Source organism: Epinephelus lanceolatus, chromosome 3 (assembly GCF_041903045.1).
Source record: "Epinephelus lanceolatus isolate andai-2023 chromosome 3, ASM4190304v1, whole genome shotgun sequence".
In the NCBI taxonomy this organism is placed as follows: Eukaryota; Metazoa; Chordata; class Actinopteri; order Perciformes; family Serranidae; genus Epinephelus; species Epinephelus lanceolatus.
The window spans coordinates 20,181,002-20,195,388 of record NC_135736.1 but is presented as its reverse complement, the minus strand read 5'-3'; the positions used below and the strand labels follow the sequence as shown (position 1 = coordinate 20,195,388).

The 14,387-nt window shown below is 40.2% G+C and overlaps 2 protein-coding genes across 2 annotated transcripts; one reads left to right on the top strand and one right to left on the bottom strand.

Annotated features, from left to right (window-relative positions):
- Positions 1 to 592: 592 nt before the first annotated feature.
- afmid (arylformamidase) lies at positions 593 to 9,888 on the bottom strand. The gene is made up of 11 exons (XM_033624693.2): positions 9,273 to 9,888; positions 7,022 to 7,112; positions 5,980 to 6,084; positions 5,826 to 5,874; positions 5,655 to 5,740; positions 5,498 to 5,570; positions 5,277 to 5,374; positions 5,032 to 5,110; positions 2,922 to 3,057; positions 1,806 to 1,910; positions 593 to 1,436 (listed from the first exon to the last, which is right to left on the bottom strand). The coding sequence occupies exons 1-11, from the start codon at positions 9,300 to 9,302 to the stop codon at positions 1,407 to 1,409; spliced, it is 882 nt and encodes a 293-aa protein (XP_033480584.1). The 5' UTR covers positions 9,303 to 9,888; the 3' UTR covers positions 593 to 1,406.
- Positions 9,889 to 10,154: 266 nt separating this feature from the next.
- tk1 (thymidine kinase 1, soluble) lies at positions 10,155 to 13,859 on the top strand. Its single transcript, XM_033624694.2, has 7 exons — positions 10,155 to 10,342; positions 10,532 to 10,563; positions 10,994 to 11,107; positions 11,687 to 11,780; positions 11,873 to 11,962; positions 12,228 to 12,347; positions 12,663 to 13,859. The coding sequence occupies exons 1-7, from the start codon at positions 10,277 to 10,279 to the stop codon at positions 12,840 to 12,842; spliced, it is 696 nt and encodes a 231-aa protein (XP_033480585.1). The 5' UTR covers positions 10,155 to 10,276; the 3' UTR covers positions 12,843 to 13,859.
- Positions 13,860 to 14,387: the final 528 nt, after the last annotated feature.

The following is a 14,387-nucleotide window of genomic DNA, read 5'->3' as shown; positions in this document are numbered from 1 at the left end:
CCATTTGTGGCGATCTGATTGAATACAACTTTATTTAGAAATGTGCACCATGTGAGCCCAGTATCAACTTAAATAAAGGTCTTAAAATTAGATTTTGAGACAAGGCCACAACATACATAATATAGGACTGGCCCAAGTGTACTTTAGTGATCAGCATTACCCAGTGATGTCAATGTCGGCAGCCGGAATTGGGCCAGCTGATTTGGCCCCAAGTCTTCAGTTCATTCCTGCCAAGTCTTAGCTAAATCGGGCAACTGGGTGCGGCCTGCTAATTTCATCCGGGATGCTGATGAGTTTAGGCTGATGTTGGGACAGGTTATTTTGGCTACCTGGGCTTGGTCAAACCAGCGAACAAAGTTGCAAAAAACACAAGCAGATCAGAGTGATGTGTTGGACAGTAGAGCCCGATCAACTGGCTGATTATAAATGTTCAATTAATAAAATCACCAAAAATCAAACAAACAAAATTAGACAACTGTGCCAGGTGTGGAAGTGATGCAATATGACCTGCCACTAGTTGCTACAAAGATTAGACAATTAAAATGACAGCAAATCTCATCCACACATACACACACAACTGTCAGTACAGAAATTCTCAAATATAAATATTTATTGTGATGATTCTCTTTATAATCTACAGTAATGATTAATAGAACACTTTGTGCGAACAACAATGTAAACAATTATTTATGATGCTAGAATGGGAGCAGTAACAATGTGCGTCAGTTAAATGTAGCCCCGTTTATTCTTTAAAAATGTGTATTTAAATATCAGTACTCTTCTACGTACTCTATCATCATCAAATACACAGTGCAAATATATAGTTCCCTGTGTAGGTTACAATGAAAAGCTACATTCAGTTTGTATGATGTATCAGTGCTCGTGACGTGAGCTCCAGTTCATGGACGTTAAGCAGTGGTACAGTGTCACAGGAAAGAAAAACATAACAGACAGACCCACCCTTTTACTTAACACTGGATATATGCCAAACTAACCATCAGCTCTACAACTTCTAATGTGCCAGTGGCTTCCTGACGATAACATTGTGCACTGTGGTTGTTAAATAGTCTGCTTACAGCTGAATATGAGCAGGTCTGACAGCAGTATAATTTGCCACAATCACCATCCTTGAAGTGACTCAGTTTTAGGCACACAATATTTTCATAACATGCTTTTCCTGACAGTAGTGTCTACAGCTAACAAAGAGATACAACTAATGACACATTAAACTCGACAGCTGGAACAATCCATGCCACCTCGTTGTTGATCAATCAAAATGATAGAACTCGTACATTTACCTGAAATAATGCATATATTATCAGTATCTGTGGACGATGACTCTGTTCAGAGGTGAATGTTGAAACAGAGGTATGTTGATGTTAGATGACGGATCAAAGACCACAGCCTCAGCTCTTTCCCATAATCTTCAAGAGGAGCTGCAGGGGTAGCAATGAGTTAAAACACATGCCTACAATATCCATAAAACCACCTTAAAGACTGTAACAAAACGCACTACAGGCATTCAGTGTATTCTTTATGTTGTGGAAAACTGCTAAAAATGATGGATGTTTGATGAAAAGGTCACTGATTGTGTCAAGGATCATGTTCTGGAAATCAGCAGTTCTAGCAGGTTTAAGATTTCTATTGTTGTCATAAGCACACACAGTTACAGATTTACTTTATTATTGTAGATTAAAACTGTAAAGCTGATGGTCAGAAAGAAAGAAAGAAAAAGAAAGAAAGAAAGAAAGAAAGAAAGAAACCAAAAAGTGAACATCAACATTCATCATGATTTTTGTGTGTACCTTTGTTAGGTGGTACTCTCCATCTACCAGCTGCTCAACGATACTGAAGTGGTCTGTGTTCGGCACATCCTCCATGGTCACATCCAGTCCTGACGCCTCCAAAGTCTTTAAAGCCAGAAGGAAGCAGTAAAGAAGTGGCACATATACACACATCTTTTTTTAAAAAAAAAATGCTAACTTTATGTATCTTAAGAAAGCATGATTATAAATAATTTACGCTGAAATCTAGTTTGTCAGTTTGTGAAACTGTCAAGGTGTTAACCCGCTGAGGCGTTCAGCATCTTCAAAAGAAATGATGTGAACGACTTTTCTATGTTTTCAAACGACAAGAGGTCACAGCCAGATCAATTGACAGAAAACTTGAAACTTGAAAACCTGAAAATTTCTTCTGGTTCCAGTTTCTTGAATGTAAAGGTAAATAATTGTTGCTCTTCTCTATTTTTAATTATTCTAAATTAAATTCATACAGTATTTGGTTTGGACATAGCAAGTGATTTAAAGACATTGCCTCTGGGTCAAAAAACTTGTGATGGGCACTTTCCACTATTTGTTGACCTTTTATAAACTAAACCATTAAAAAAATCATCATCTTATAAATTGATGGTAACGTGAAAAAAAAAATATCTTCAACCTTAATGTCCAGTGAGTAGGATTTGGGGGAAATATTGGAAGAAATGGAATATAATATATTAAGTATGTTTTCTTTAGTGTATAATCACCTAAAAAAGAGTCAATATGTTTTCATTACTTTAGAATGAGTTGTTTATATCTACAAAAGTAGTGGGTCCCTGTCTACGGACATCGCCATATCGCACCACCATGTTTCTACAGTAGCCCAGAATGGACAGCTTTCAGCAATCTGCAGTCCTCACTGTAAGATGCCACTAAGTCCCCCTATATTTTACAATCTTACAGCACTAGCAGTGCTGCAGTGCAATGTTTTTACTGGCGGGTTTCCATTTTGTTTGCACTATAAACAAGGAAGCACATGCATGTGATACACATTCCTGCTACCAATGCACCAACAAAGGCAGTGAAGAAGAAACCTCCACAGGGCACCTTTCATACATAATTACGTCCATACTCTAACCAACATAGTGTTCATGCTCCACTGACTTTGTGGTAGTCTTCCGACTGCTTGCGAAACTCTGGTGAGTCATTCTCAGCGACGGCCACAATGATGTGGCAGCTGGACGAGGAGAGTTTGAGCTGAGGGACCAGCTTGCTGGGGCTGTTCCTCACCGCCACCTCCCTGCCAACAGGAGACACCCAGGGGACAGGGGAGTCAAATACTGACTGGCACCACAGACCAGCAGAGACACACACAAGGGCCTTTACATGCACAGTTCTCCTCCACAAACACAATCACAACACTCTCAAACACAAAGCTCTCTACATTAGTTTTTACATGTGAAAATCTTCAAGACCAAAACAGGTCGATTTGTCAAATTTTCATGCAAATTAAAGGAGCTCAAAATGGAGTATCCTAAAAAATATATTTATGTCATTGCTGTTTTTCTAAGAAATGCCAAATGTCAACTGACACATTAGGACTGATATTCTAACAAATCTCTGACAAACAGATTTTTACATCCAGTAACTCCAGGCCCATAATGTCGAAAACTCACTGGATTACTGTGAGTTATCAGGTTAAGGAAGGAAACTGCATAATGTGTTTGCATGTTGTCATAGTCTGACTACTGTAAAACCCTGTTTATCTGGTCAGATAAGAGTACTCCATCAATTTAGCACTGCACTCCAGGATATTGTTTTTTTTACTCTTCTTCTTCCTTGTTTAAACCTGGTGCCTTCTTTACTCTCAAGCATGTAGTGAGAGACTTAGGTGTGTTATGCTAGTAGTGGCTAATGTAGCCGATGAGGAGCAGGCTACACAGGTCTGGTGAGCGCACTTATTTCTGTCCAACTCCAGACCCCCAGATTTATTGTCATTTTCAAACTTGTGGTCTGCAATACGGCTGGGCAATATGGACAAAAATTCATATTTCTGTATTTTCAGGCTGAATGGTGATACATGATATATATATCTTGATATTTTCTGCGTAATGGGCTACATGTTAAGTTGCAAGTCAAAGCCACATTTGAGATGCTGCAAGCACTTTTATAAAAACAGACTGTGATCAAAATAAAATATAAAAACAGGGATTTTTTCCCTGTTTGACAATATACAGCTGTATAACATGTACATGCAAACTTGTATAAAATAAATAGCAGGGCTGTACGTTAATGTTTTGAGCTACAAAAGTTTAAAGATTTGCAGTACAGGCCAGAAAACTATAATATCAGGCCTAAATCCATTGTCCATCAAACTATTCAAATCTTTATGGGGGGAGTTAAAAGCTCACTTTCCATGGCCTTTAAAATAAATGAAAGTGCTGGAAAATTATTTAAATATTTCTATTTATTTAGACTATTTATCTTATTCATGCAGATAGCATCAGCAGAGAGGTTGAGGGAGGGAAGGCGCAAGAGACACTTTGTCCGCGTTATACATGTCTTGTATATGAAACGTCTGTGTTGTCACTGCTTTTTAGAAGTCCGGCGATGTGCGATGATCCACCTCACACACAACTAGCAAATAAACGCTCACCTGACACAATCAGGCAGCTCTGTCTCCCACACATGCAGCGCGGCGCTGTATTGCACCTGTGCTACTGTGGTAATTTCATTCATCTCATAGACTGATTTAGTGTAGCACATGCAACATATAGACCGATGCCACACTGCAGACTAATTAACAGACAGCATAAACAAAGGAGCAGCTCTGTGTCTCTCTTAGTGTTGCTGAAGAACTTGTGAGTGAGTGGGGCAGAGCTGTGCAGAGAATGAGAGAGAGGAGAGATGCACACTGGCATGCCCTATGTAATGCAGCTTGACCCTAATATATCGATATACTGTATTGTACATAGCTGTTATATCGCCCAGCCCTAGTCTGCAGCTGACGCTGACTCATGTGAGCAATCACTTGAGGGTTAGCTCTCTCTGAAGCCACACAAGGATTTATAAAACTTTTCCCCATGTAGTCTATCCCAAGACTGCTAAGCAGATTTTGATCAGTGGGGAAATGGCCTGACAGCTTTTCTTAGCTTTCCACATAATCTTGCAAATTTAAATTGTTTACATAGAACAAGTGAAAAAGAAAACCTTTTGGTTCTGTTTCATCAACTTGCAAATTTCAGAGTTATATGCGCTGTAGTGAGGAACGTACTCTGTCATTTTCAGAGGCTCGTTGACGTAGGTGGACAGGATGGGCAGCAGGTCATATATGCCACTGATGAGGAAAGCACCTATAAAACAATTAGATAAACAACAACAAAGAAAAAAGTACATCAGCTATACAGCATTTGTGTCTGAATGTTACATTTCTGAGCATCATTGCATCCTCTGTCACTCATAACGAGGCCAGGCTCAGCCATATCTATCACTCGTCCTGTTTCACCTGATGGACCTCACCTTTGATCTGAGGAGTGACGCTGTACTGCGACCAGTCAGTGGAGAGGACCATTGCAGCCAGGTGAGCCCCAGCTGAGTGGCCACACAGGTACAGACCACTGAGGGAGAGATCGTGTTCATAAAACACAAACACAGACACATTAGATTTGTGATGGTGACATAAAATATATTTAACGTAATGTACTAACTTTAAAATAGGGTCAGAAAACAAGCATGGGTACCTGATGTGAGAATACTGCTGCACAACAGACACAATACTCCTACGTACTTGAGACACCATCAGGTCCATGTTGCCTGAAAAAAGAAGTGAAGTTCATCTTCATTTTTCTTTTCCCCCCAAGAACAGAAACAACCTTGTCAGAAATCAAAAGCCTCTACCTTTGGGGGCGATGTCATAGCCGACGGCAACCACTACTACGCCTTTATCAATGAGAGGGACAGCCATGAATCCTGACTCCTCCTTACTGTGTGAGCACAAAGAATCAAAGTGAAAAACCTGAACAAGAAATCATCATTTGCACTGCAGCAGAGGAGAACACAACACTGTACCTGAGAAACTGCCAGTAGCCTCCATGTAGGTAAATAACAAGGGGGACATCTGAAACAGAGGGAATCAGGCCTGTTAATCCTCACACACTATCTATGCTTCTGTATATCTGAAGCATTCCAGTGGGGTTGTCATGGCAGTCACAAATGTCCGTACCCAAAGAGTTGGTGCTGGGTATGTAGACATCCAGCTTCTCTCCATCTCCTTCTCCATATGGCACGTTGAGCAACGTTTGAGCCAGACCCCGGGCACGCTCCGTACCTGGACACACACGGTATTAAAGCAACAATGTGAAATATTATCAATTTGAGCACCATCAGAGCCATGCCTTTTAATATATCTGGGTGTATTAGGACATTGTGGATTTTTAGGGATCTAATTCACAGGTTTAGACAAAAATAAACATTCTCATATAGTTGTTTTATCCATAAACAGTTTCTCATGGGGTGCCATAAGCTACCAGGGGATTAAGGCACTGATCATGAATGGCAACACTCCTGTTTATAGTCCAACTGGGGATCTTTGTTGCATCATGTCATTCCCCAGCTCTCTCCCCAAACACTTCTCACTTCCCTGCCGTCTGCTCTCTAATAAGGCATCAAATCAAAGTGTTTACACCATTCATAATCAAGTCCCCCCTTGTGCAGAGGCATATTTAATTATAATCCACATTCTGTAGAAGAGAAAGAGGCAACATATTTAAGAAGTCCTCATTTCCAATTTCCCTTTTATAGGCTACAAAACCTGGCAGAGTATGCTCCACAAATTCAATGAATGTCCCAATTATGTAGTATTGTGTGGAATATGTACAAGGGAAGGAGCATGTATTTTGGAAGCATGTATCTTTCTGTCTTCACAAAATGTTATGTTGACTCCAAAGATGAAGTTGCTCTAGAAATCTTCAAAACTCATCAACAATAGTCACCAATGTGTAACTTGTTAACCCACAGAGCCTCTTTAGACTGATTATTTTCGTTAAAAAAATAATATGTGTGAAATATAATTAGCAGCCTCCGTTCTCTAAGTCAAAATACATATCAAAATATACAGATCTTATCTCAGGCTGCAATTCTTCGACAGGGAAACACATTTAATACACCTGTGCTCCTCTAACGCTGCTTGCTGGCCTGCCTGCTCGGCTCAACCGGATTTCTGTGCGTTGCCGTGAATTAACGTGTTAGCCTCGAAACACACCGACCTTCCTTTAAAGCCTTCACGTGAGCCTTGATCACGTCGTCTGCCGACATCCTGTGCGACCACCGGCTGGGTGAATACTGCCTCTCGAGCTCCTGTCACACGGGGAGACTGCTGTCAGCCGGGCGGCCATGAAAGCCGAGACACCAAGCACCATGAGCCGCGGACAAACACGGTAAACACGGTAAACAGCGCCCTCCGCTGCTATCATTAACCCTCTGCGTCAGTGACAGACTCACTCTGTCAATGGAGAGCCTGTGGCTGTTATAACAGGAGCTACTGATATGCGGTGCTAAGAGAAATATTCAGATCCTTTACTGTGAGTAAAAGTAGGGGAGACCGGGGTTGGTTGGCACACAGCTATTTTCTGAGCCTATGAGGATCACAGAAACAAAAATGTAGCATCAGACCTGCACTTATCTACTATATGTTAAAACATATGAAAGTCACTAACGTTTTCTCTGAGGGTAACATTTCAGTTTTATAGTATCAGAAAATAAAAAAGGTGGTCTGTGGACTAAAGGTAGGCTGTTAGAAAACTGCATTAGATAGAGGTATAGGACATGTGTTACCTTCATCATTCATCATTCATCAAACAGTTGGGTCAAAGGTGAGCGGGGTTGGTTGGCACACTGATTTCTGGGGTGTTGGTTGCGACTGTTACTTTATTTTGAGAAACTAAAATGATTGAACAAACAACAACAAAAACAAAATGTTTTTCTATAGTTTTATTATTATTTTTAATGGCCAGTGGCAAAAGTAATGTGACATTCCTACTGATTAATCACTTACAATGTTGTTTGGTTTTTAAAATGGGCAGATATTCTACTAAATGTTTGTGTTTTCTGGTTCTTCATTCATTCATTTTTCTTAACTGCCTATACTGTTAGGGACCATGGGGGGGGGGGCTGGAGCCTATCCCAGCTGACACTGGGAGAGAGGCGGGGAACACCCTGGACAGGTCACCTGACTGTCGCAGGGCTGCCACATTCAGTACGTTTCATGCACGCAGTATTCAAGCTAAGCTCATAGCTCGGCTAATCAGTCAAGTCAGACTTCTCGTCCTGTCTGGGTATACATGCAGAAGAGAAAATCGAATTTCTGACCAAGTATGTCTGACTCTGCCTATAGCGCGTATTGAACTAGTTCCAGTTGACCTGAAGAGGAAGCTAATGACGAATGAAGATGGTGGAGATGGATGTTGCTGTGGCTCTGTATGTTTTGTACATGCTTTACGTGTTAATCGTCTTCTGCTTCCCGGTTGCCATGGTGTTTGTTTATTTGTTTTTCCGGGAGTTACTGCACTGCTGCTACATTATCTCCTTCTCCTTCCGGGTGAAAGCCTAGGTATGTAAGTTGAGCTACGGATAGTCCAATTTCAGTCAGACTAAGCTGTTTACATGCATTTAAAAGTCCAGTTTCAGTCCGACTAAGCCAATAATTGGATTTTCTCAAGCTGCATGTAAACGTACTGAGTGTGACAGACAACCATTCACGCTCACATTCACACCCACGGGCAATTTAGAGTCACCAGTTAACCTGCATGTCTTTGGACTGTGGGAGGAAGCCAGAGTACCTGGAGAAAACCCACACTGACACAGGGAGAACATGCAAGGTCTGCACAGAGGGGCTCCCCCACCCCGGGTTTGAACCAGGAACCCTCTTGCTGTAAGGCGACAATGCTAATGACTGCACCACCGTGTCGCCTTTCTGGTTCTTGTTTGATTGAATATTCAGATTGTTTTTACTGGTTACTTCAGTTTTTTGTAACTACAGCATTCAAACATCATGCCAACCAACCCAACACAAAATGACCTTAATTACAAATCACCTAATTTTAGAAATCTTTGTGTAAATCAAAACATGTTTATTTATAGTTCAGTTCTTAATCTTTCATTTCCTGCTGGTTAGAATATTCTAACATAAATTATGCCAGAGAAGTACAGCAGAGTGAAAAGTGTGCCAACCAACCCCGGTCTCCCCTACTAATACCTCACTGTGAAAACACTCCACTACAAGTTAAAGTCCTGCATTCAAAACCTTAAGGAAAAGTCTGAGTATTATCAGCAACATTTGCTTAAAGTACTTTATTTAAAAAAAGAGGGTAAAACAATGTACTGAATGAGTGAGTAAAAAACAAGTCAGCAAAGACAGGAATATCTATTCAGGATATGGTTAGCTGTTACAATTCTCCTGTATGCTCATAATGGTAACAGAGAGAAAAGGGGAAATAGTAGTCAAAGTCAAACTCTTACTTCTTTCTTCATTTTGGTCCAGTGCATCATTTTATCTCTTGAAGTATTTTAGCTCGCCAAAAGTCCGCTGGCAGATAAATCCGAGCCACGTGTGCACAGCTGTGGAGGCCTACTAAAGGACTGGACTTTGGATTAATGACCCACAGCTGAAAGCTCTTTGAAGAACAAACCAATCCAAAAGCTTTCTCTAGTTAACTGCTGGTGACACCATGTTTACAGCCGAGTTAAAAGGAGGAAGGGAAAGATGGGCGTACTGCAGCTAGTTTCTACATGAACATGTTTGTTTGCCTGACTAACCATGTAACCACTATAGACACAGTGCAGCCACTTTCCAGGAAGTAAAAGTCATGGTGTTTTGACATGAAACTACTGGCCCACAGGCTACAGGCTTTGCACACGTTTGTTAATTACGCTGAATCGTATTTATGTTCTGTTTAAAATTTTTGGAATATTCAGGAGACATTTTGAGAATTTAATTAATTAATTAAAACCAATAGTGAAATGTTAATTAATATGGTAGGTAACACAACTGTGCCTACTGTTAATAATATATGATGCACGTAGCACCTTAACACAAGCTGCTTTTCTTGATCTGGATACAAACCATAGATGTAGAAGGTTTAACACCACAGATTTATAATAAATAATAAATAATTACGCATGGTCATGTTGGGTCATGTTCGTCAGTTTGCAGGCAGCTGTTGGGTCATGTTGAAAGCAAACCCTCTTTACCGAGCAAGTACTTCCTACTAGGCCGTATGACGTTGTGTGCTCTGATTGGTCAGCAGAGGCGCTGTCCTTTCTGTGGAAGCCAATTGGTTCACAGAATCACGTGACTCCTCGCCCATTGGTTGAGTCTTAGATAAAGACGCCCACAAAACAGCGGCGCGCCACATTCAAGAGTTTCTAGCGCCGTAATCTTTCCCGGGGTGTAAATTTGTAATATATTGTTATTTATTTTATTTTTCTGTAATATTTTTAAACTGTAGCGTATTTACATAAACATGGACTGTGTAGATTTCCCAAGAGTTCTTCCAAATTCACCGAGAAAGGCACGAGGACAAATTCAGGTTCGTATCTGTTAACGTTGTCACAGTATATCGTCTCATAAACTAACGAAGCTTAAATAAACTCACATTAACAGGACATAGTCTTAGCTAAGGTTAAATGTGTATTTAAAGAAATGCTTAAAGTGCTTTTGACTTTCAGCTCTCTTCACTTCCTCAGTCTGACTAACGTTAACTCACTGTTGTTTACAGGTCATCTTTGGACCCATGTTTTCAGGCAAAAGGTGAGTTATGCATTCAAAAACTAAAAGGCAAACATCTCTTTGCACGTTCAGTTAGCTATTTTGAATCTATATGTACTGTTTAAAGTAATGTTAAAACAAGATACCGCCCAGACTGCAACATCCCGCCAAATATCACCCATTGTTTACCCAGCTCCCAAACAGTCTGTATGATAATGTGAAGAGTACAGTCGCTTTACAGTATGCTTTCTATTTTAACTGATTTTAGGAGTACTTCACACTGATGCTGCACATTATAATAAACAGTATTTCATAGTAGACATTGCCTCATGCTTTTGGTGAAGTAGCATTCTTTATGAAATTAGTGTTGGAGAAGCTCTGTCACATAACTGGTAGTAACCATTGTATTTTCCTGTGCAAAATGTACAGATGGGTTTCCACTGATTTAAACTTAATTATTGTCATTTTCCAGCACTGAACTGATGCGAAGAGTGCGCCGTTTCCAGATAGCCCAGTACAACTGCTTGGTGATCAAATATGCCAGAGACACACGTTACTCGGACACAGGCATGGCCACACATGACAAGTAAGTCTCCTGTTTTCATTTATTCAGCCAAGCTGCTCACATTTACAGAAATATACCTGTCTTTGTGTTTTGGGATAAGGTCACTACATACTTATAATAATTTTCCCACAATGCCAATTACAACATGGGGTGGATGGGCTGTTATTTGTAACATGAAATTATACTTGATTGCACATACATAACTTAAGAGAGACACAGAGATGACAAAGGAAACATATGATGCTGAGGTGGATTTGTGGAAAGGATCTTTACAAGTTAAGAAAGTAGCCTCATGTCTAAAGGAGTGCACTAAATTTTAAACTGCATGAGCTGCTCTTGAAGAAGGGCAGACAGGGAGAAATACTGACTAGGGTTCAGCTGCAGCCTTGTGGAAATACCGTGTTTCTGATCCATGATACTTGGGCAAAAGAGGACCTCTAGTGGTGGGATTTCTTGGTAGATGTAGATTTTCCTGTCTAATTATTTTTGGTGGACCTCTGAATAAAGTGGGAATAATCTAATTATCAGACACATTTTAATAAATATGTTTGGCAATATGGATTCCCTTTCTGAACAATTTCAATCCTTTCGCTCTTTTAGAAACACAATGGAAGCCGTGCCAGCCAGTTGTCTGGGAGATGTGCGACATCTGGCGTTGCAAGCCTGTGTCATTGGAATCGATGAAGGACAGTTTGTAAGTATATATTTACACAAGGACATCTTACTCTGCACTAGCAAGTGGGACAAATCCCTCATTAAGTCTGCTCTTCTTTTGTGTTATTCTAGTTTCCAGACACAGTGGAGTTTTGTGAAGAGATGGCCAATTTAGGGAAGACAGTCATCGTAGCTGCTTTGGATGGAACCTTCCAGAGAAAGGTGAGCATCAGTTCGCTCGGTGTGATACTGACAACATTCATGGTTCACACTGACAGACAGCCACTGTGTAGCTGCTGCAGGGGCAGACACAACAACATGTCCAAGACAAGAGGCACATTTTTAAGAAAGGCCTGAACAATGTGCATGAGCAGCTGGTTCAGTGTGCCCATTATTCCTCACTATAGTGTGTTTGTTCTGTCCTGGCAATGTAATTATACCTCCAACTATACTGACTGCTTTTCTGCTGTCCTGTGCATTCTTGTAGCCATTTGGGAACATCCTGAACCTCGTCCCTCTGGCGGAGAGCGTAGTGAAGCTTCATGCCGTCTGCATGCAGTGTTACAAAGAAGCTGCCTACACCAAGAGGATAGGAGCAGAGAAGGAGGTGAGGAGGCCAACCTAAGAAAAGTCTTAAATGAGCTAACCGTAAAGTGCTTTAAAACCCTTTTCTCGTGTCAGACCAAAAGGTACCTCCATATGTCTTAAATTCATATTTATTTCACAAAAAAATGCAAATATGATAAGTACTTTTGACTTCATAAAGTATCATGAAACAATAACAGGAGCTAGTTCTGTAATTATGTGTCTATATCAGTCACTCTTAAATGTAGAGTGAACAGATTTTTTAGTGAATCAGAAAGTCCCCTTTCCCTTCATCAACTTCTTATAACCTGTCAACTACTGTTTCTCTGTGTCACAGGTGGAGGTGATTGGTGGAGCTGACAAGTATCAGGCGGTGTGTAGGAAGTGTTACGGGGGTCTGGTGGTGGACAAAGAGAACAGCGCTCCCTTCAGGAATGAAACGCCACAACAAGCCCTCACAGGAAAACTCGTGGACTCTGCAGTGCCCAGGAAGCTTTTCTCCTCTCTCCACCTCTAAAGACTCGAAAATAACTCTTGCAGGAGTTGAGCAGAGACTATAAATCTATGAATCAAAGGGTTTCTGTGTGTGGGAGCAAACAATAAGTGGAAGGAAAATGTAGTCTTTTATCTCACAGTAACCTTTTTGTTTTCTGGTATTTCAGGTACCTCCAGTTTCCTGCTAAACATGGATTAATCAGCCCAGATAACTTCCTTTAAACCTCTGTGTTTGTATTAGGTGTCTAATTGGTGCAGAATATTATTCTATGTATTAAGTTTTTTAACTTGACGTGACAAAGCACTTGATAATAACCCTGAAAATGAGTTGACCAATGAGTAACTCACTGTCATTGGTTTCACTACACTGGTGTTTGGATTTCTTTCAACGTCTGTAACTGTAGCAATATCCTGTCAAACGAAAGGTTTTATATTATTTTTGTTTAACTAAATGTACTGTGCATGTATCAATGCATTATTTTCTGCCAACATTCATAAAGAAGAGATCCTCACTGGAAGGTTTGACTCATGTACAGCAGGTCAGGAGTAGGGCTATGTATTGGCAAGAATCTGGGGATATGATATGTGTCACAACATGGGGTGACTATTAAATGTATTTCGATACTCTACACAAGGCAATATATGATTTTTTTTTTTTAAATTTGTGTGTGTGTTGTTTTTTTTGTTTGTTTGTTTTTTCTAATTTTAGGAAAACAATGCTTGTAGTTCATATTTAATGACACTGCCTGTTTCACAGGCTGGTGTTCTTTGTGTTGGCACAAGCAATACTGTATGTTACATTGGAGTGGAAGAGTCAAATGGCTGAATGATCCAGCTGTATGCAGTTTAAACACAAAAGAGAATGAACCACTGCCACAGATCTTTGCATGTTAACTATTAATTAAAAATGATAGTTTTTAAAAAATTGTTACAGTATCACAAAACATAATTTCACAATGCTCAAGTATCGTTTTTTTCTTATACCTAGATGAGTAACGTAGTGATGAGTCAAATTAAATTTAAATTGTGTATTTCAGAACCGTTGAGATTGTCTTTACTCTTACACTTACAGTAAATGTTTTTAATTCTAATACACTAACTGTGTGATGTGTAACCCAATGCCCTCACATGCTACAGGGGACCAAAATAACCTGTTTAAATCCTGGCAGGCTCTGAGGCTGTGTGGTGAGCTGGTGGGGTGGAATGGAAAAAGTATATCCTCCCTACTATATAAAACCTGTATTACTGCTGGGCATGAATGGAACAGTAACCTTAATATAACTCAACATCCTGTGAGGGATTTATGATTCTGAAAGATGACTAAAAATGAAAGCAAAAGGCATATAACAACTTCACAACTATAAAAAACAAAACCAGAATTACTGCGTGCCTCCAGGAACCAGTCAAGTTGCACCTACAGTTTACATCCATGTCTGTTCAGACTCGTGTGTAGCAAAGACAGTAGACAATGCTTCAGATATGTTGCTGCAAAAAGATTAGTGCAACCAATTCAGTATAATCTCCCCTGATGTCTCCCCTGAGTTATGATGTTGAATAATGGCCAGGA

Coding starts and splice junctions, on each gene's coding strand:
- tk1 (XM_033624694.2), top strand. CDS start 10,277: ATGGACTGTGTAGATTTCCCAAGAGTTCTTCCAAATTCACCGAGAAAG. Junction 10,564..10,993: donor CCCATGTTTTCAGGCAAAAG/GTGAGTTATGCA, acceptor GTCATTTTCCAG/CACTGAACTGATGCGAAGAG. Junction 12,348..12,662: donor GGATAGGAGCAGAGAAGGAG/GTGAGGAGGCCA, acceptor TCTGTGTCACAG/GTGGAGGTGATTGGTGGAGC.
- afmid (XM_033624693.2), bottom strand. CDS start 9,302: ATGATGCACTGGACCAAAATGAAGAAAGAA. Junction 7,113..9,272: donor GGACCAAAATGAAGAAAGAA/GTAAGAGTTTGA, acceptor CCCGTGTGACAG/GAGCTCGAGAGGCAGTATTC. Junction 6,085..7,021: donor CGTGAAGGCTTTAAAGGAAG/GTCGGTGTGTTT, acceptor GTGTGTGTCCAG/GTACGGAGCGTGCCCGGGGT.